This window comes from Tursiops truncatus, chromosome 1 (genome assembly GCF_011762595.2).
Source record: "Tursiops truncatus isolate mTurTru1 chromosome 1, mTurTru1.mat.Y, whole genome shotgun sequence".
In the NCBI taxonomy this organism is placed as follows: Eukaryota; Metazoa; Chordata; class Mammalia; order Artiodactyla; family Delphinidae; genus Tursiops; species Tursiops truncatus.
This window is the reverse complement of record NC_047034.1, coordinates 166,544,473-166,565,039: the sequence shown is the minus strand read 5'-3', so window position 1 is coordinate 166,565,039 and position 20,567 is coordinate 166,544,473. Positions and strand designations below refer to the sequence as shown.

At 39.4% G+C, this 20,567-nt stretch overlaps 1 protein-coding gene across 9 annotated transcripts in view; it reads left to right on the top strand.

Moving 5' to 3' along the window:
* The window catches only part of ZBTB40 (zinc finger and BTB domain containing 40), a 78,762-nt gene that overhangs the window by 31,247 nt on the left and 26,948 nt on the right, over positions 1-20,567 (top strand). For 8 of the 9 annotated variants that reach the window (XM_019938552.3, XM_019938550.3, XM_019938554.3 and 5 more), the window contains 4 exons: positions 2,085-2,854; positions 3,331-3,464; positions 17,374-17,566; positions 18,168-18,325. In XM_019938552.3, coding sequence (XP_019794111.2) covers positions 2,158-2,854; positions 3,331-3,464; positions 17,374-17,566; positions 18,168-18,325 — 1,182 coding nt within the window. In that variant the 5' untranslated portion in view covers positions 2,085-2,157. The remainder of the gene's footprint in view (positions 1-2,084; positions 2,855-3,330; positions 3,465-17,373; positions 17,567-18,167; positions 18,326-20,567) is intronic. The other variant, XM_019938556.3, reaches the window with a different exon arrangement.

The window sequence follows — 20,567 nt, the reverse complement described above, 5'->3', positions numbered from 1 at the left end:
TGTCTTTAGGATAAATCCAAGCTCCTAAGCATGGCCCATGTATCTTTCTGTGGCCAGAACCTCTGCCTGCCTCTCCAGATTCATCTCCTGACACTCCCTGTCCCTTTCTATATGTTCAGTATCACTGAACTCCTTATAATCCCCTCCTAAACCTCCTTCCTGCCATGTGATGTTTTCTTATTTGTGTGCCTCACGCAGGCTTCCCTGCTTGGAGTGCCTTTTTCTCCCACTCTTTTCACCTCATCAGTGCCTGCTCACTTACTAAGGCAGGTTAGCTGTTAGCTCCTCCACAAAAACCTTACTGTAACTCTTGGATATCCCTATTCCCCAAACTGGGCTTCTAAGTACAAATCTCTATCATTACATTTCCTGCCATTCATTTATTCATTCCACCAACTAACCAACAGTGTTTGTGTTAGGCAGAATTTTAAGCACTGGGATGCAGCAGATGATGAAAAAAAAAAGTTCCTTCCCTAATGGAGTTTATATTCTAGTGAAGGGGGGTACATGATAAGTAAGTAAAAATATGTGTCAGTAGGCTATGATAAAAAATAGAGTAAGAGGGATGGAATGTTCTGTGGTTGGAGAGGAGGTTGCTATTTAAAGAACATGGTCAGATTTGATTAAATGTTCTAAATCATTAAAAAATAAATAAAATAAAGAACATGGTCAGGGAAGACCTCGTTGATCATGTGGCCATTGAGCAGAGTCCTGATGGGAGTGAGAGAGTGAGCCATGCACACATGTGAAGAAACCTACAGGTGAATATGCTTAGGGTGTTCCACAATCAGCAAGGAAGGCGTGGTGCTTACAGCAGAATGGGTGAGGGGGAGCGAGGCAGAAGATGAGGTTTTAGAGCTAATGACAGCCAGAGTAAGAATTTTGGCTTTTGGCTTTTACTCTGAGACCAGGAACCATGGAGGCTTTTGTGCAAAGTGACATATATGGCTATGTGCTAAAAAGATCTCTCTGACTACTGGGTTGAAGATAGAGTAGGGTAGGGGTAGGGCTAGGAAGGGGTGGAGGCATGGGGGACCAGTTAGGACATTGTTGCAATATCCAAATAAAAGGTGATGGCGGCTTGGGCTGACCAGAGTAGAACCAGTGGAGGTAGTAATAAGTGATTGGATTTTGGATATATTTTGAAGGTAGAGCCAACAGGATTTATAAAGGATTGGGTAAGGGATATGAGAAAAAACAGGAGTTAAGGATGATTTCTAGGTTTTTGGTCTGAACAACTAGAAGGGACAGAATTGCTGTGAAGTGGGGAAGATGGCAGGGGAGTTTGGATTTAAGTTTAAGAAACCTAACAGGCCTCCAATTAGAGATGTTCAATAGGTAGTTGGAAGTGTGCGTCTGCAGTTCAGAGGAAAGGGCTGAGCTGGAAATACAAATCTAAAAGCTCTCAACATTTAGCTATTTCAAAGGTATGGAATCAGATGAGAGAGAAGAAGTGAGATGACAGTCCTGGAGCACAGCAAACTTTAGAGGCCAAAGTGATGCAGAGAACCCAGCAAAGGAACCAGAGAGTGCAGGATCAAGTGAAAAATGCATTTTAAAGGGGAGGGAATGACGACCTGTATTCAGGGCTGCAGATAGGTCAAGTAATATGAGGACATTGTATTATAAATATGTTTATATATATATATATATATATGTCTCCTTCATTTGGCTGAGAACTTGAGAGCAGAATGCATTTAGCAATATAGTCACTTACAGCTTTGAAATCAGTGAGACATGGGTATGCCACTTAATGGCTGTTTTTCCTTAAGCTGGTTCTCTCAGTCTCTTTGAGCTTCAGTCTTATGTATAAAATGGGGAGGATACAGTACTTTTCCAGTGAGTTTTTGTGAGGATCAAATGAGATCATCCAGATGACACACTAAGCATAGTCCTGTTCATGCAGTTAAACCCATGCCAGTTATTATCATGATTAATTCAGTATACCTGGCACAGTACCCCTTCCTGTTCAGCAGCATTTGCTGAATGAACCAGTGAATTGCCTGTTCATTTTCATATTTCATTCAGGGCATTTCCCTGTGTGCTTATGAAGTATTAACATGGCATTTTTGGGGTTTTTCCAGGATCTAGTGCTGATCCTCACAAAGTGATTCTGGAAGAAGAGAGTAAAGGAAGTCCTCAGACAGAGCTGATGCGATGGAGCTTCCCAACTATAGCCGGCAGCTGCTGCAGCAGCTCTACACGCTGTGCAAGGAGCAGCAGTTCTGTGACTGCACCATTTCCATTGGTACCATTTACTTCAGGGCCCACAAACTTGTCCTGGCTGCTGCCAGCCTCCTGTTCAAAACCCTGCTGGACAACACAGACACCATCTCCATCGATGCATCTGTCGTGAGCCCTGAGGAGTTTGCCCTCTTGTTAGAAATGATGTACACTGGCAAACTACCTGTGGGCAAACACAACTTCTCCAAAATCATCTCCTTAGCCGACAGCCTACAGATGTTTGATGTGGCTGTTAGTTGTAAAAATCTTCTAGCTAGCCTTGTAAACTGCTCTGTTCAGGGTCAGGTGGTGAGGGATGTCTCCACACCATCCTCAGAGTCATCCAGGAAGGAGTTGGAGAAGGCTGAAGTAGAAATCCTTTCCTCCGAGGGTGCTGGAGAGCTTCATTCTTCCCCGGATGTTTCCACCCCTCCAGGGGGCCCTGTGAAAGCCGAGGTGGGGGAAGTGATCCAGACGGTTGTGCAAGAGATGAGTGTGGATCCTTCCGCTGCCCAGGGGATTCAGGGGAATGCAGACACCCCAGTGGAGACTCCTCTGACAGCTGAAGATTTTTCCCCTTCTCCTGTTGTACAAACCTTTAGTGAGGCAAAGGAAGCAAGCCCAGAATCAGGTAATATTCATTTAATAGTTGTTTTGTAATCTGTCCTTCTGTTGTCAGTTACTAGATTCAGTGATCTTTATGATTTTTTTGTTTGTTTGTTTGTTTCATTGATAAATTTATCAAAGATCACTGTTAGATTGGAAACCAAAATCCAATGCAATACTTGTACTAGGGTATTCTTCTTTTAAAAGTGTCTGTGGTTTTGAGTGTTGCAAGCCTGAAGATGAACCACAGAGCAGAAAAGCAGTATTGAAATAACCATGTACCATCTTTGATTCTTACCCGTTATTTTAACTAGGATGATGATGGCACAAAGGAGGAAGCTATTAGAGATGCTGTTTGCTATTACTCATAACTGATACATTAGCTGTTTTGTTTACAAATGCAGTACATGACCTAAAGGTTCTCAGACAGCTTAAACTTTTAAAAATTATTTCAAGTAATCAATCACTGATTTTTTAAATTTTGTTTTGTTTTACATTCAGAGTATGAGGGGAAGCATTACCAGCTGAATTTTCTTCTAGAAAATGAAAAAATCTTCTCAGATGCACTCTTGATTACCCAGGATGTTTTAAAAAGACTAGAAGAATGTTCAGAAATTAAAGGTGCACAGAAGGAGGTAGGTACCATGAGTTTTATTTGTTTGCTGGTTTAGTGTTCTCAGGATAGCAGATCAGTTATCAGGATCTCAATTTTTTTCAAACTTTAAATTTTTTTTTTTTGACATTTATCCCCTAAAGGACAGTCATGCAAAAGTGCTAGGCAAGAGACTTTCAAAACGAAGTTATATTTTGATCACTAGGTGGATCCCAGCTTACAACCGGTTTTGATCCAGGATACTTAACTGAGCTTACCATTTCCTCCTGATTAATCAGGAATAAAATGGGGCAGAAGGTAGTTATGGATAACCCCAAATCAGAGATGAAGTAATAAAAACAAAAAACCAAACAACAATAAATACTCAAAACATGGTATGAAAAGGATTTAATATGGACTTACACAGTAAATTGCATCGTGTTTAGGAATACAATGGTCATTTTCAGACATAAAAACAATAATGGTGAACATTTATTGAATTCTTACCTTGATACACTTGGTATCAATACATATGTTATCTCATCTAATCCTCACAAAAATCATTGAGGTGGATACTATTTTATTATTTTTTATCACTGTTTTATGGATGAGAAGAACTGTCTCAAAGAGGTGATGTAACTCGGCCAAGGTTGCAGAGCTCATAAAACTAAGCTCTGAGCAAGAATTCAAACCTAAGCATTCTGACTTTAGAGCTCTCCTCTTACACATTGAGTTACTGCCTCCCAAAGGGATAAAAATGATGCGTGTATGTCATGTATGTATAAAGGTACATAGGCATCACCTGACAGAAAACTGTCAAATGGTTATCATGCTCTGTTTCTTAGCTGACGTTTTCTGTTTTTTCATTATCTCAGTGAGGTGCATCCCCACCTGTGGGCTCCCTCACTACCCAGTTCCTCACACCTGGTGCTGTAGGGTTGACTGCACTGCCACTTTAGGACTCCCTTGCTTCCCCTTTCTTCCGGCCATGCTTCCCATTCTGAGAGGTGCTGGCAGAGTGAGCGGGCACTGCCCCTGTAGTCTTGCTCATCTGACTGAGGGGTTAGTGTGGGGAGGCCTCCCATGTTGCTGTAGACAATTTAGTGTCTGTTAGTTACTTTTTTTTTTTTTTAAAGGGAGGTTGCAATTTTAATTTTTTTATTATTTATTTATGGCTGTGTTGGGTCTTCGTTTCTGTGCGAGGGCTTCCTCTAGTTGTGGCAAGCGGGGGCCACTCTTCATTGCAGTGCGCAGGCCTCTTACTATCGTGGCCTCGCTTGTTGCAGAGCACAGGCTCTAGACGCGCAGGCTCAGTAATTGTGGCTCGTGGGCTCAGTTGCTCCGCAGCACGTGGGATCTTCCCAGACCAGGGCTCGAACCCATGTCCCCTGCATTGGCAGGCAGACTCTCAACCACTGCACCACCAGGGGAGCCCTGTTATTTACTATTAATCCAAGCAATAAATGCCTTCTACTATTTAAATAGTTCCCTGATTCATAGCAAGTTACTTTTTAAAAAACAAATTCAAGATCAAGTATTTACTTTAACCATGGTTTATCGACAGTTGGCTCTAAATTGTTTTTTTGAGAGATAAGCTGTTTACAAGACTGGGCTGACCCTGATGACTCTCTTAGGGGAGGTTTCAAGTGGTAAATCCTTGATACTCTTTGTACTGATTATGCTGAAGGACATTATGGTTTTGTATTTTTGCACTTGGATGTTCTCTTAGCTGTTCAATCCATCATTTTGTCACTAGTTTGTTACCTCGATAGCTTATAGACACACCTCTTCATTTTCTCTCTTAAGACTTCCTCTCCACTTAACTTTGGTTACAGAGGAGCAACATCATTCCTTAGATCAGCAATACTCAAATTATTAGTGTCACCTCTGTACTAACTTAAACTGTGCCTTATGCATTTTTTTCCCAACACGTGTACCTAAAAGTGTCTGGCACATACAGGTGTTCAAGAAATGTTTGCTGTACAGGGATTCATTCAACATTTCCCCCCCACTGCTTGTCCTAATCATTTGATGGCAATAACGTTAATAGTACTTTGCAATAACACTGATTCACTGTTGGTGATCATTATAGGCTTATGTTATTTCTTCCTCGGTTTTAGAGGTCAGAGTAAGAGCACTACAAATCACTTGGTAGCTATATTTAAAACTGATTCTGTTTTATTCTATAATAAATTGTTCAGCTACAGAAAGAAAAAAGGAAAAATACTTTAAGAACGTAAGATTAAATTCAATATAGAGTTGGGGAGGTACTGCTTTGTATGTAGGCCCTGTACTTCTCTCTTTCTCTCTCACTTTATTTTAGACAGCTTGAGGTATGATTGATGTACAGCAAATTGTACATATTTAAAGGTTATAGTTTGCTAAGTTTTGAAACCTGAAATCATCATCACAATCAAGATAGTGAACATAATCATCACCCCTAAAAATCTTGTCACATCCCTTTGCAATCCGTCCATTCTGCCCCTTTCCACTTGCTATTTTCCAGGTAACACTTGTCTGTTTTCTCTCTCTCTAGATGAATGTGCATTTTCTAGAGTATTTTATAAATGGAATCATATAATCTGTATTCCTTTTGGTCTGGCTTCTTGCATTCAGCATAACTATTTTGAGGTTCACCCAAGTTGTTGCATGTTCATTCCTTTTTATTGCTGAGCAGGGTCCCATTGTATGGACATACCATTTATTTATCCAGCTCTACCATTTACTAGTATTGTTAGCTTCAGCAGCTTAATACCTGAAAGCCTTAATTTCCTAATTTGTAAAATTTGGTAGTGTTATCACCTACATCATAGGGTCGTTGTGAAATTAATTAAGATTTATGTAAAACTCGCACTAAAACGGCAGGCACATAGAAGGAGCTCAGTAGGTGACGACTGCTTTTGTTTGCTGATACATTAACTCAGTATCTTTTTTAAATTTTTTATTTATTTATTTTTAACATCTTTGTTGGCGTATAATTGCTTTACAATGGTGTGTTAGTTTCTGCTTTATAACAAAGTGAATCAGCTATATGTATACATATATCCCCATATCCCTTCCCTCTTGCGTCTCCCTCCCACCCTCCCTATCCCACCCCTCTAGGTGGTCACAGAGCACTGAGGTGATCTCCCTGTGCTATGTGGCTGCTTCCCACTAGCTATCTATTTTACATTTGGTAGTGTATATATGTCCATGCCACTCTCTTACTTCATCCCAGCCTACCCTTCCCCCTCCCTGTGTCCTCAAGTCCATTCTCTATGCCTGCATCTTTATTCCTGTCTTGCCTGTAAGTTCTTCAGAACCATTTTTTTTTAGATTCCATATTTATGTGTTACCATACGGTATTTGCTTTTCTCTTTTGGACTTATACTTCACTCTGCATGACAGTCTCTAAGTCCATCCACCTCACTACAAATAACTCAATTTTGTTTCTTTTTATGGCTGAGTAATATTCCATTGAATATATGTGCCATATCTTCTTTATCCATTCATCTGTCAATGGACATTTAGGTTGCTTCCATGTCCTGACTATTGTAAATAGAGTTGCAATGAACATTGTGGTACATGTCTCTTTTTGAATTATGGTTTTCTCAGGGTATATGCCCAGTAGTGGGATTGCTGGGTCATATGGTAGTTCTGATTTTAGTTTTTGAAGGAACGTTCATGCTGTTCTCCATAGTGGCTGTATCAATTTACGTTCCCACCAACAGTGCAAGAGGGTTTCCTTTTCTCCACACCCTCTCCAGCATTTATTGTTTGTAGATTTTTTTGATGATGGCCATTCTGACTGGTGTGAGGTGATACCTCATTGTAGTTTTGATTTACATTTCTCTAATGATTAGTGATGTTGAGCATCCTTTCATGTGTTTGTTGGCAATCTGTATATCTCCTTTGGAGAAATGTCTGTTTAGGTCTTCTGCCCTTTTTTGGATTGGGTTATTTGTTTCTTTGATATTGAGCTGTATGAGCTGCTTGTATATTGCAGAGATTAATCCTTTGTCAGTTCCTTCGTTGGCAAATATTTTCTCCCATTCTGAGGATTGTCTTTTCATCTTGTTTATGGTTTCCTTTGCTGTGCAAAAGCTTTTAAGTTTCATTAGGTCCCATTTATTTATTTTTGTTTTTATTTCCATTACTCTAGGAGGTGGAGCAAAAAGGATTTTGCTGTGATTTATGTCATAGAGTGTTCTACCTATGTTTTCCTCTAAGAGTCTTATAGTGTCTGGTCTTACATTTAGATCTTTTATCCATTTTGAGTTTATTTTTGTGTATGGTGTTAGGGAGTGTTCTAATTTCATTCTTCTACATGTAGCTGTCCAGTTTTCCCAGCACCACTTATCGAAAGGCTATCTTTTCTCCATTGTATATTCTTGCCTCCTTTATCAAAGATAAGGTGACCATATGTGCGTGGGTTTATCTCTGGGCTTTCTGTCTGTTCCATTGATCTATATTTCTGTTTTTGTGCCAGTATCATACTGTCTTGATTACTGTAGCTTTGTAGTATAGTCTGAAGTCAGGGAGCCTGATTCCTCCAGCTCCATTTTTCTTTCTCAAGGTTGCTTTGGCGATTCGGGGTCTTTTGTGTTTCCATACAAATTGTGAAATTTTTTGTTCTAGTTCTGTGAAAAATGCCATTGGTAGTTTGATAGAGATTGCATTGAATCTGTAGATTGCTTTGGATAGTAGAGTCATTTTCACAATGTTGATTCTTCCAATCGAAGAACATGGTATAGCTCTCCATCTGTTTATATCATCTTTAATTTCTTTCATCAGTGTCTTATAGTTTTCTGCATATAGGTCTTTTGTCTCCTTAGATAGATTTATTCCTAGGTATTTTATTCTTTTTGTTGCATTGGTAAATGGGAGTGTTCCCTTAATTTCTCTTTCAGATTTTTCATCATTAGTGTATAGGCATGCAAGAGATTTCTGTGCATTAATTTTGTATCCTGCTACTTTACCAGATTCATTGATTAGCTCTAGTAGTTTAGTGGCAGCATCTTTAGGATTCTCTATGTATAGTATCATGTCATCTGCAAACAGTGACAGCTTTACTTCTTCTTTTCCAATTTGGATTCCTTTTATTTCTTTTTCTTCTCTGATTGCTGTGGCTAAAACTTCCAAAACTATGTTGAATAATAGTGGTGAGCGTGGACAACCTTGTCTTGTTCCTGATCTTCGTGGAAATGTTTTCAGGTTTTCATCATTGAGAATGATGCTGGCTGTGGGTTTGTCATATGTGGCCTTTATTATGTTGATGTAAGTTCCCTCTATGCCTACTTTCTGGAGGGTTTTTATCATAAATGGGTGTTGAATTTTGTCGAAAGCTTTCTCTGCATCTGTTGAGATGATCATATGATTTTTATCTTTCACTCTGTTAATATGGCTTATCACATTGATTGATTTGCGTATATTGTAGAATCCTTGCATTCCTGAGATAAACCCCACTTGATCATGGTGTATGATCCTTTTAATGTGCTGTTGGATTCTGTTTGCTAGTATTTTGTTGAGGATTTTTGCATCTATGTTCATCAGTGATATTAGCCTGTAGTTTTCTTTTTTTGTGACATCTTTGTCTGGTTTTGGTATGAAGGTGATGGTGGCCTCGTAGAATGAGTTTGGGAGTGTTCCTCACTCTGCTTTATTTTGGAAGAGTTTGAGAAGGATAGGTGTTAGCTCTTCCCTAAATGTTTGATAGAATTCACCTGTGAAGCCATCTGGTCCTGGGCTTTTGTTTGTTGGAAGATTTTTAATCACAGTTTCAATTTCAGTGCTTGTGATTCATCTGTTTGTATTTTCTGTTTCTTCCTGGTTCAGTCTCTGAAGGTTGTGCTTTTCTAAGAATTTGTCCATTTCTTCCAGGTTGTCCATTTTATTGGCATATAGTTGCTTGTAGTAATCTCTCATGATCCTTTGTTTTTCTGCACTGTCAGTTGTTATTTCTCCATTTTCATTTCTAATTCTGTTGATTTGAGACTTCTCCCTTTTTTTCTTGATGAGTCTGGCTAATGGTTTATCAATTTTGTTCATCTTCTCAAAAAACCAGCTTTTAGTTTTATTGGTCTTTGCTATCGTTTCCTTCATTTCTTTTTCATTTATTTCTGATCTGATCTTTATGATTTCTTTCCTTCTGCTAACTTTGGGGGTTTTTTGTTCTTCTTTCTCTAATTGCTTTAGGTGTAAGGTTAGGTTGTTTATTTGAGATGTTTCTTGTTTCTTGCGGTAGGATTGTATTGCTATAAATTTCCCTCTTAGAACTGCTTTTGCTGCATCCCATAGGTTTTGGGTCATCGTGTTTTCATTGTCATTTGTTTCTAGGTATTTTTTGATTTCCTCTTTGACTTTTTCAGTGATCTCTTGGTTATTTAGTAGTGTACTGTTTAGCCTCCATGTGTTTGTATTTTTTACAGATTTTTCCCTGTAATTGATATCTAGTCTCATAGCACTGTGGTCAGAAAAGATACTTGATACAATTTCAATTTTCTTAATTTTACCAAGGCTTGATTTGTGACCCAAGATATGATCTATCCTGGAGAACGTTCCATGAGCACTTGAGAAGAAAGTGTATTCTGTTGTTTTTGGCTGGAATGTCCTATAAATATCAATTAAGTCCATCTTGTTGAATATGTCATTTAAAGCTTCTGTTTCCTTATTTATTTTCATTTTGGATGATCTGTCCATTGGTGAAAGTAGGGTGTTACTATTGTTGTGTTACTTTCGATTTCCCCTTTTATGGCTGTTAGCATTTGCCTTATGTATTGAGGTGCTCCTATGTTGGGTGCATAAATATTTACAATTGTTGTATCTTCTTCTTGGATTGATCCCTTGATCATTATGTGTGTCCTTCTTTGTCTCTTGTAATGGTCTTTGTTTTTGTTTTTTGTTTTTTTGCGGTACGCGGGCCTCTCACTGTTGTGGCCTCTCCCGTTGCGGAGCACAGATTCCGGACACGCAGGCTCAGCGACCATGGCTCATGGACCCAGCCGCTCCGTGGCTTGCGGGATCTTCCCGGACCGGGGCACGAACCCATGTCCCCTATATCAGCAGGCAGACTCTCAACCACTGCGCCACCAGGGAAGCCCTGGTCTTTGTTTTTAAGTCTATTTTGTCTGATAAGAGGATTGCTACTCCAGCTTTCTTTTGATTTCCATTTGCATGGAATATCTTTTTCCATCCCCTCACTTTCAGTCTGTATGTGTCCCTAGGCCTGAAGTGGGTCTCTTGTAGACAACATATGTACGGGTCTTGTTTTTGTATCCATTCAGCCAGTCTGTGTCTTTTGGTTGGAGCATTTAATCCATTTACATTTAAGGTAATTATTGATATGTATGTTCCTATTACCATTTTCTTAAATGTTTTGGGTTTGTTATTGTAGGTCTTTTCCTTCTCTTGTGTTTCCTTCCTAGAGAAGTTCCTTTAGCATTTGTTGTAAAGCTGATTTGGTGGTGCTGAATTCTCTTAGTTTTTGCTTGTCTGTAAAGGTTTTAATTTCTCCGTCAAATCTGAATGAGATCCTTGCTGGGTAGAGTAATCTTGGTTGTAGGTTTTTCCCTTTCATCACTTTAAATATGTCTTGCCACTCCCTTCTGGCTTGCAGAGTTTCTACTGAAAGATCAGCTGTTAACCTTATGGGTATTCCTTTGTATGTTATTTGTTGCTTTTCCCTTGCTGCTTTTAATATTTTTTATTTGTATTTAATTTTTGATAGTTTGATGAATATGTGTCTCGACATGTTTCTCCTTGGATTTATCCTGTATGGGACTCTCTATGCTTCCTGGACTTGATTGATTATTTCCTTTCCCATATTAGGGAAGTTTTCAACTATAATCTTGTGAAATATTTTCTCAGTCCCTTTCTTTTTCTCTTCTTCTTCTGGGACCCCTATAATTCGAATGTTGGTGCATTTAATGTTGCCCCAGAGGTCTCTGAGACTGTCCTCAATTCTTTTCAATCTTTTTTCTTTATTCTGCTCTGTGGTAGTTATTTCCACTGTTTTATCTTCCATGTCACTTACCTGTTCTTCTGCCTCAGTTATTCTGCTATTGATTCCTTGTAGAGAATTTTTAATTTCATTTATTGTGTTGTTCATCATTTTATGCTCTTTAGTTCTTCTAGGTCCTTGTTAAACATTTCTTGTATTTTCTCCATTGTATTTCCAAGATTTTGGATCATGTGTACTATCATTACTCTGAATTCTTTTTCAGGTAGACTGCCTATTTCCTCTTCATTTGTTTGGTCTGGTGGGTTTTTACCTTGCTCCTTCATCTGCTGTGTGTTTCTCTGTCTTCTCATTTTGATTGACTTACTGTGTTTGGGGTCTCCTTGTCGCAGGCTGCAGGTTTGTAGTTCCCGTTGTTTTTGGTGTCTGTCCCCAGTGACTAAGGTTGGTTCAGTGGGTTGTGTAGGCTTCCTGGGGGAGGGGACTAGTGCCTGTGTTCTGATGGATGAAGCTGTATCTTTCTGGTGGGCAGGACTGTGTCTGGTGATGTGTTTTGGGGTGTCTGTGACTGTATTATGATTTTAGACAGCCTCTCTGCTAATGGGCGGAGTTGTGTTCCTGTCTTGCTAGTTGTTTGGCATAGGGTGTCCAGCACTGTAGCTTGCTGGTCGTTGAGTGGAGCTGCGTCTTAGCATTGAGATGGAGATCTCTGGGGGAGCTTTTGCCGTTTGCTATTATGTGGGGCCAGGAGGTCTCTGGTGGTCCAATATCCTGAACTCAGCTCTCCCACCTAAGAGGCTTGGGCCTGACACCCGGCTGGAGCACCAAGACCCTGTCAGCCACACGGCTCAGAAGAAAAGGGAGAAAAGAGAGAAAGAAAAAAATAATAAAATAAAGTGATTAAAATTTTAAAAAATATTAAAAATTAAAAAGTCATTTTAAAAAAAGTCATTTTTAGACTCAGTCAGTCTTGAAACTCCTTTTTCACTTAATGCCTTATAATATCCTAGTGCCGTGGTCACTTACTCTGACATGAGATGGTTTGCTGTTGATGTTTTAAGCTTAGTTTGCTTAAGTCATGCTTTCAGATAGATACCATTACCCTTGGAAGTAGCTTCCTGAACTGCAGGTGTAGTGTCTCATACAAAGCCATCAGTCTCTAGAACAGCAGTTCAGTATATATAAAAATGATGCACTTGTTAAAACGGTGGATTTGTTAAAATGTACACCTCCAGACCGCATTTCCAGAGTCTGATTCTTACGTTGTGGTAGAGCTTGGGAATCTCCATCTTTAACAAGTTCCCCGTGGACTGCTTTTTTGGTATCTCTAGACTACATTTTGAGAAGCATTGCTGGAGAAGTTAATGGCTTAACAAAATTCTTAATGTATGATGGCAGATGTCACAGTGTCTATGCTGACAGCTCTCAGTGTTTTGAGTAGCTGCTGAATACGCATTTCCCAAGTGTTATTCTTTGCTTTCTCCTTGATTCAGCAAATATTTACTGAGCAACTGGTATGTGCCAGGCATTGAGCTGGTTGCTAGGAAAATAAACATAAATAAGACTGGATCCCTATCCTTACAGAATGTCTTGACAGCAAAGAAATCCTGCCACGTATGTAATTTTTTGAGAAGTGTATACAGAAGTCACCCAACTACAGGAATCCCCAAAAGACTTCAGTGTCGAACGTTATTTATTAGAACTGTTCACTTGGAACATCATTCTGCATTTTAGCTACAGTTGTAAAGGTTGTTTGGGGGTTTTGTTTGTCACTGTTCTGTTTATACATCTTTAGCTCCCAGAGAGCTTTGAATGTTTTTTGTTGTTGTTGGCTGTTATTTGGTTCATCATCATAAATTAAAAAGATGGCTCAACGTTAACTATAATCTACACTTAGGTGTGTAATTTTGAGGCCTGTTAAGGCTTGTGAGTGATGTTCTGATTGAGATGGACCAGCCTGTTCCTTTTCTTAAAAACAGATATGAGGTATGTACCTGACCTGGATTGCGTTAAGGGAGGACATCATGAACCAGTGTCCTGATTATTTTATTTCCTGAGATAAATGATGAAAGGTGGCAAAGCCATTCCCTGAGCAGTGATTGCAGCAATATGAGAAGAATCTGGGCAGCTTGAATTGCGTGAAACCAAAGCCAAAACTGATTAAGGAGAAATCTCTTGGGTGCCGGGATGGGAAAGTGGCTTCCCCTTGTCTCTATCTCAGTGTAGTATCTCTTACCATTAGAAAAAGCTGATACTAACCTAAGAGGCTTTCTGGCTGAGCTGAGTAAAACCTGTATTTAAAGGCAAACTTATACTTTTTTACACCTTTTATGTTAGAACTTTTAATTGTCTACTTGCTTTATTCCTAGCCGTGTCCCTGCTTTTAATTAATTGTGTAGATAGCAAGGTGAGTGTTTGACTAGAATAAGGAGATAACTTTTTCTACTATTGATTTCCTTGCTGTTTGATCCACTTTTCACCTAAAGTTCTAGAAAGACTCCCAAAGCTGAAGACCTGGTAGCATCCTTTTTTCCTTCAACTTTGTTTCAAAGGCAAACAACAGTGAAGGCTCTTATGTGAATCTGATGTTTTCATCTGTGTTACTACTTCAGAGGTTTGTCAAGACCTGTAGGTCTGTGTTTTGTGGACTGTGTTCACTGACACAGTATAGGGTAACCTTCTTGAGAAGTGAGTGGATAGGGTTCACTTTACAGGTCTATGAGAGATGAACTTAAGTTGTTTTTTTCAGATCTCCTCTCTGCTAATTATTAAATCTAAGATATGCAGCTATAGCTAGAAGGGCTAGTGGTCTTATGGGAAGGGAATTTCATTCAGTTAAACAAACATTTATTAAGCACCTATTGTATACCAGTCTCTTCACTAATCAGTGAGACCAGGAGGAATGGTACAGATTGTCTAGATGCTACCCAGTGTTCAAGTGATGTTGATTCTAGTAAGTCCAATAAAATCCAGTGAAATGGATTTGGTTACACTCGAAGTTTGGGAGATGGAACTGGGTGAAAGGTGTGCCAGATCATTGGAATGAGCTCAGTGTTTCATCAGGGTATTCTGCTCACTAGCCATGCAAACTTGGGCAAGTTACTTCACCTCTCTGACTCTCCTTTAAGTAGTCGTAGTAATGCCTCCAGGGTCTGATGTAAGTAGTAAAGTAGATGGCAGGTGTGCACGGTATCTGGGATGGTATTGAGCTGTTGTGGTCTGTCTCATTATTGCCATTGCCTGGCCCTCAGCATTCAGGAAGGCATGAGCGAACAAGAACATAGTGTAACAAAGACAAATCCGAAGGCAGTAGGCAAATAGTTGGGAAAATAAGTAAATTCAATTAAAAGATCTGAGCGTAAGGGAAAGATTAAATGGTTTTTTCACATATAACAGAGAGAAAGAAAACTGTCCCATCTTTAAACATATTGACCTATATTTCACTCATAGATAAAAGTACTTTGAGTACTTCTGTGACCATGAATTGATACAAATTTATTGAAGTACCTTTAACTCTAAGAATCAAAGGAGTTCCAAATGTCTGGTTAAAGAATAAAACTCTGTTTTGGTCCATTTCTTAGAGTTCTGTTATGTGATAGCAATCAGTGAATTCCAGCCTATTGCAATATGTGACACCCTTCTGTTTAGTCAGATCCCCTATTTCAGAAAAGGGCTCACTCCACTGTGGAACCCCAGGCAGCTTAGGGGGCTGGTGGAGTAAGCTACAGCACTGGCTCTGGTGCAGGTCCCCAGTAGGTACTGGAAGAAAGAGCAGAGAGCAGGGCTTTCCAGGCAGCTGTCTGCTCCCTTCTGGCCTTTTCATCAGCCTACCCCCGCTTCTCTTCCCAGATGGTCACCCTGGTGTCACTGCTGAGCAATGAAGTTAACAAATGTTTTAATTTCACTGCTGAACAGTTCTGCAGAGGAGGAAACAGCAGAGAGGATAATGAGAGGCGCATCAGATGCCACCATTGATGAAAGCTTCTCTTCCCCACTGGCTCAAATGATAATGCCAGACAAATTGGATACTGAGAGAGGTGGATCTGGGGTATTCAGAGAGCTTCGGGGGGAAGAAAACTGGCCTAGGATAGAATGAGATAGCTGTATGTTGTATCAGTTAAGTGCACAAGAGGGAGGGAGGGAGGGAGGATAGAAATGGAGAATAAAGAGGAAGAAACAGGTTTAAAACTAAGGGCATTAGCAATAGTGGGTCTTTATAAGATACCTACTCCTGTGTTGAACAAATTAGTCTTAAAATTTAGCAGCTTAAAAGAACAAACGTTTATGACCTCACAGTTTCTGTGGGTCAGAAATCCAGGCATAGCTTACCTGAGTCCCTGGCTCAGGGTCTGTCACAGGGCTGTACTCAGGGTGTCAGCCTGGGCTGCAGACATGTCGATGCTCAGCTGGGGAGTGTCTCTTTCTAAGCTCACTCACTGACTGTTGACCGGGGATGTGAGTTTCTTGCCACATGGGCCTCTCTATAGGGTACCTCTCAACATGGCAGCTTGCATCCCATAGAGGAAAGACACTGAGGGAGTCCACACATGGGCAAGATGGAAGTCACAGTAACCTAGCCTCACAAGTGGTGTCCCATTACATTTGCCATATTCTTTTCCTTAGAAGCAAGTCATTAGGTTCAGCTCAAGGGCATGAAAACCTGGAGGCGTACTGGGAACCCCAGGCTGCCTACTCAGGTCCCTACTGCTGTCAGGGAAGAGACATTCTAAAGAGATTTTAGGCCAACTAATAAAAGCAAGAAAGGATGAATAAATGCGACCAAAGAGAATTAAGCATTCAACTTACATTTTTATCTCATTTGTTTATTATTTTTAAAATAGAGACAAAATGAGTTTATCTTATGTTCATGGAAGTTACTTATTCCAATAAAAACTTAATAAGGATTATTAAATTGTGTTTTATCTATGTTTACTTTTGGAGATGACCAAAATTCATAGGAACCTTTTTTTTAAGTTTAACTTAGCTCTCTGATCAGGAAACAAGCTAGAACAAACTCAAGAAATACGAAGTCTAACTCATTTATAATCCTGTTTATTTGGGAGGAGAGAAGGAGATAAAGTTCCTCTAAACAACAATTTTAAACATATAATTACTGTCAGAATATATAATAACTGTCTAGGTGAACTTTGCCAGTGTACATGTTCAAGAGATCCTTTTGTGTTGTGTATGTGGCTGTGTGTGCATGTGTGTGTCTAGAAAACCTTTTTGCTCTCTAAAGACTCTCATGAGAAAATATTTTCTTTTATAGTATCGACACTAAAAAACATCAGAGGTAAGTTGTAGTTTTGCCAAGTAGAAATATAAAGATTATACATAAGACTATACTCATGAAATTAAGTTTCAATTACCAGATTTTTCATTATTGCTGAAATAGAGATATTAATTCTGCCTTCCAGTTGGCATTCCTTCCATTTGTGTGAGAGATGCTCTGTCAGACCGAAGAAAGGAATGCTAATGTTGTTTATTTTACCCCTGGAGTTGATATTTTAATGCTCTAGGTTTTGAAAAGTCATGAAGGGAGTTGGGTTTTAGGCATATGGTGCTGAGACCCATGGAGGATAAGGCACATCTAACAGACACTGTGGCTCTGGATTGAGACAGAGTTCAAGATTAGTGCACTGGTTTTCAGGGTTGTCTTCATAAAGGTGATAGTTAAAGCTATATGTGTGAGAGCTTTTCAAAAGGAGAGTATATAAAGTGAGAAAAAATAAAGAGTTGAAACCAGTCTTAGGTACTGCTTTTGCTTATGGATTTGGAAGAAGAGCCAGTGAGGAAGGCAGAAAAAGAGTGGTCAGAAAGGTGAGTTCTTACCCAAAATGCTTCAGTGTCAAGAAGTCAGAGGAGAATTGTGCTGTAGAGGTGATAGTACCGTCAAATGCCATAGAAAGGTCAAGTAGGTGGGGATCAAACTGTTGAGGGCCCACTTGCCAAATCCAAGGAGCATGGAGTTCTTGTGGCTGGCTAATCTGTCTTTCTGGGCACTTGTGTTCTACAGACCATAATGGGATGTCTTGTGGGTGAAGAAGGACAGTCAGCATTCCAGAGAATCCTGGATAAAGTAAGAAGTGAGAGCCTGGATGTTCAGACTGTCGTGTCCCTGTTGAGGCTGTTCCAAGATTCTAATCCTGCGGTAAAGACAACACTGTTAGGCAGACAGCCAGAGGCTGTAGAAGCAGTGCAGCCAAAAGGTACGAGAAACCTTATCCACCTGAGTGACTGAATTTTATTCTGGGCAGATGCTGTAAAGCTTGCTCCAGTGATACATTTCTTCAATTGCTTAGTTATTGTTAAAGTGATTTTCACATAAATTCTACCTGTAGTTCCAGAGACTGCATGTTAATATATACAAACTGAATTTCAGTCTTCATTTCTACCCCCTAGTTAAGTAATCTGACACCTTGGAGTTGGAGAATACCATCAGTGTTCTCCTGCCCTTCAGAAAGCCACACATCCAAATCAGTGTTTTGAGTGCCCACAGTGAACTGGTTTGCTGACAGCACTTAAAGGCTGAAGTTTCTCTCGTTTGGGTTAGATACAAAGCAGTGGCCTTGCTAACCAGAGGTTAACCTCTGGCTGGCTTTACAGCTTTGTGTTTCGACAGATACATGAAACATTTTTCCTTTCATAGAGTTTAAACAGAATAATAAAGCATTTTCCTCTCCAAAAGGAGATTCTGCATTCGGGTGCTCAGAATTGGCTGAGAATCACTTTACTATTCTGTTAGATCTCTCTTGACAAACCATGCTGTCATTTTCTTCAAATTGACGAGCTTCTCTTGTTCATCTCTAGCTCTTTCTCCCCCGGGGAGCACAGAGGAGGGAAAGACCTTGTCTGTTCTGTTACTAGAACACAAAGAGGACCTGATCCGGTGTGTAACACAGCTGAGACCTATTTTGGAGTTCCTGGAAACAGGCGAGGAGGAATTCCTGACTGGCTCTGAGAAAAGGGTAACTGTCGAGTATCTCTTCCTCCTTTCTGCAGCACTTGTTTTAAACCTCTTTTGTGACACCGAGCACTTTTTACCTTGCAGTATTTCTTCACATACTACATAGTAAGCACCTTGAAGCTCAGGTTCTTGCTTCATACCTCCGTGTATCCGCTACACCAGCTTGCTGAGTGCCTTGCGTACTATAGTCAAACATTACATCTTTAGATGCGTGGATGGTTGGATATTCCTGCTCTGACTCCGTGGGATTTTGATATAAAACATTTGTCCCAAGAGTTAAAGTGTTTAGGCACATTTCTAATTGTTATGACACTTTTTACAGAAATGATACACTGTTCATCTTTAGAAAATTGGGAAAACAAGCAGAAAGAAAAAAGTCCAAATCTTCCACCATCTCACCACCCAGAGATGATCACTACTAACATTTTGGAACATGTGCTCCCACTTTTTCTCATTTGAATCATCCTGGGATGGGATTATCATATAGCTTTGTAACTTTATGTTTTAATTGAATATATTGTGAATATATTTCCATACCTACATAAGGATTTTGGTAGCTGCATTGTATTGTCTAATGGATATACCATAATTCATTAATTATTTTGGGGCATTTGTTTCTTAGTTTTTGCTATTCAATATTTTGCTATTATAAATAATGTTACAGGGGAACATTTTACACACAAATTGTTGCATACTTCTCAGATTATTTTCTCAGGATAATTTCTAAGAAGTGAGATTTTGGAATAGAGAGTAAAATTTTTCAAGTGTTTGATATATGTTGCCAAATTGCCCTTCAGGAAGGTTGTACCAATTTACACTCCCACCAGCCAGCTGCTAAAATCCTCATAAAACTGCTAGCATGACTTCTCAAATCAACTAGATAACTGTATTTGTTGGTGTTATGATTTCAACTTTGTGCTAAAAATATTTTTATATCTGGAAGGAAGGAACAGGGACAGAGAACTTTTGTGGTATCAAACTGTGGGAAGTGGCTTAAATGTTCAGGAGAGAAAATGTTTAGAAACCACTGGTGTGATTGCTGCGTACTGGATTGATAGTGAGGACTGGATCCTAGATTTTCTTCTTCTCGATCTTATATTGCTCTTTTTTTCATATAAAATGGGAAAACCTTTAATCTCAAAATTGTATTTTGCAAATTATGTTTTTAAAAGTTTAACTCCTTTGCACTTCTTGAGAAAGATAATATATGAACAGAATAAGATTAAACCCCTGTTTTCTCCTTAGACTTCAGATTAAGTTTAATTTCAGGCACTCAGTTTAAGTAAGTTGCTTATAGCTCTAGAAATATCTCATTCCTCGTTTAGCGATTTCATTCAATTACTCATTCAAACTTTTTCCTTATTAGCTAGATTGAATGTGTCCTTTGAACTGTTTCATTATCTTGATAAAAATAGCATTTATAGGTAGAGCCCAAACTCAGCCCCATTCCCTGCAGCCAGGCAGACCATGCTGTCATTTTCTTCTGTCACTTTCAGTTTACTTGACAGAAAGGGCTGAAGCAGAAGAACTTAAATTAGTTGTAAATCACAAAAACACTTCTTAGGATTGGGGTTCCACCAGAGCTTCGTTAGGCTACTCTTTCTCATGAAAATTGAAGCAAAATAATAAAGCAGGAGTGTAGAGGTGAATGTTGATCGCATAGGCACAGGGTTTTTACACCATGTGGAACATGCTCTCAGGCCTTTTGGAACTTTTTCTCTCTTATGGAATGATGCTAATCATAGGTACCATGGCCCTTCTGTAAACATACCTTGGGTTCTGGGGGTAAATAGGCATTTTTTCACTTCAGGATTGGAAACAGATACAAGAATAGTAATTGCTATAGCTGCCATTTATTTATTTATTTATTGTTTACTGTGTGCCAAGTAATGTACTGAGGACCTTTAAAGCATTACTAAATTCTACCCCCGCAGCAACTTTATGAAGTTATGGTTAATACCCTAACTTTAAAGATGAAGAAACAGAAGCTAAGAATGGTAAGCAGCGTACCCAAAGGCACAGCTGCTTGGGGCCAGCATTGGAACCCAGACTTCTAAACAAAGCACATCTCTTACCCACTGTGCATCCTGCTTCCTAATGATATCAGTAACCACTATCATTTATTAACAATCACATATGTCCCAGGAGTTTTGCTCAGCTCTACAAATGGCAACTTCATTTTAGAGAATTGTCATACTGACAGTGCAAGAGTTGGTATTGTTATCTTCTTTTGCAGATGAGAA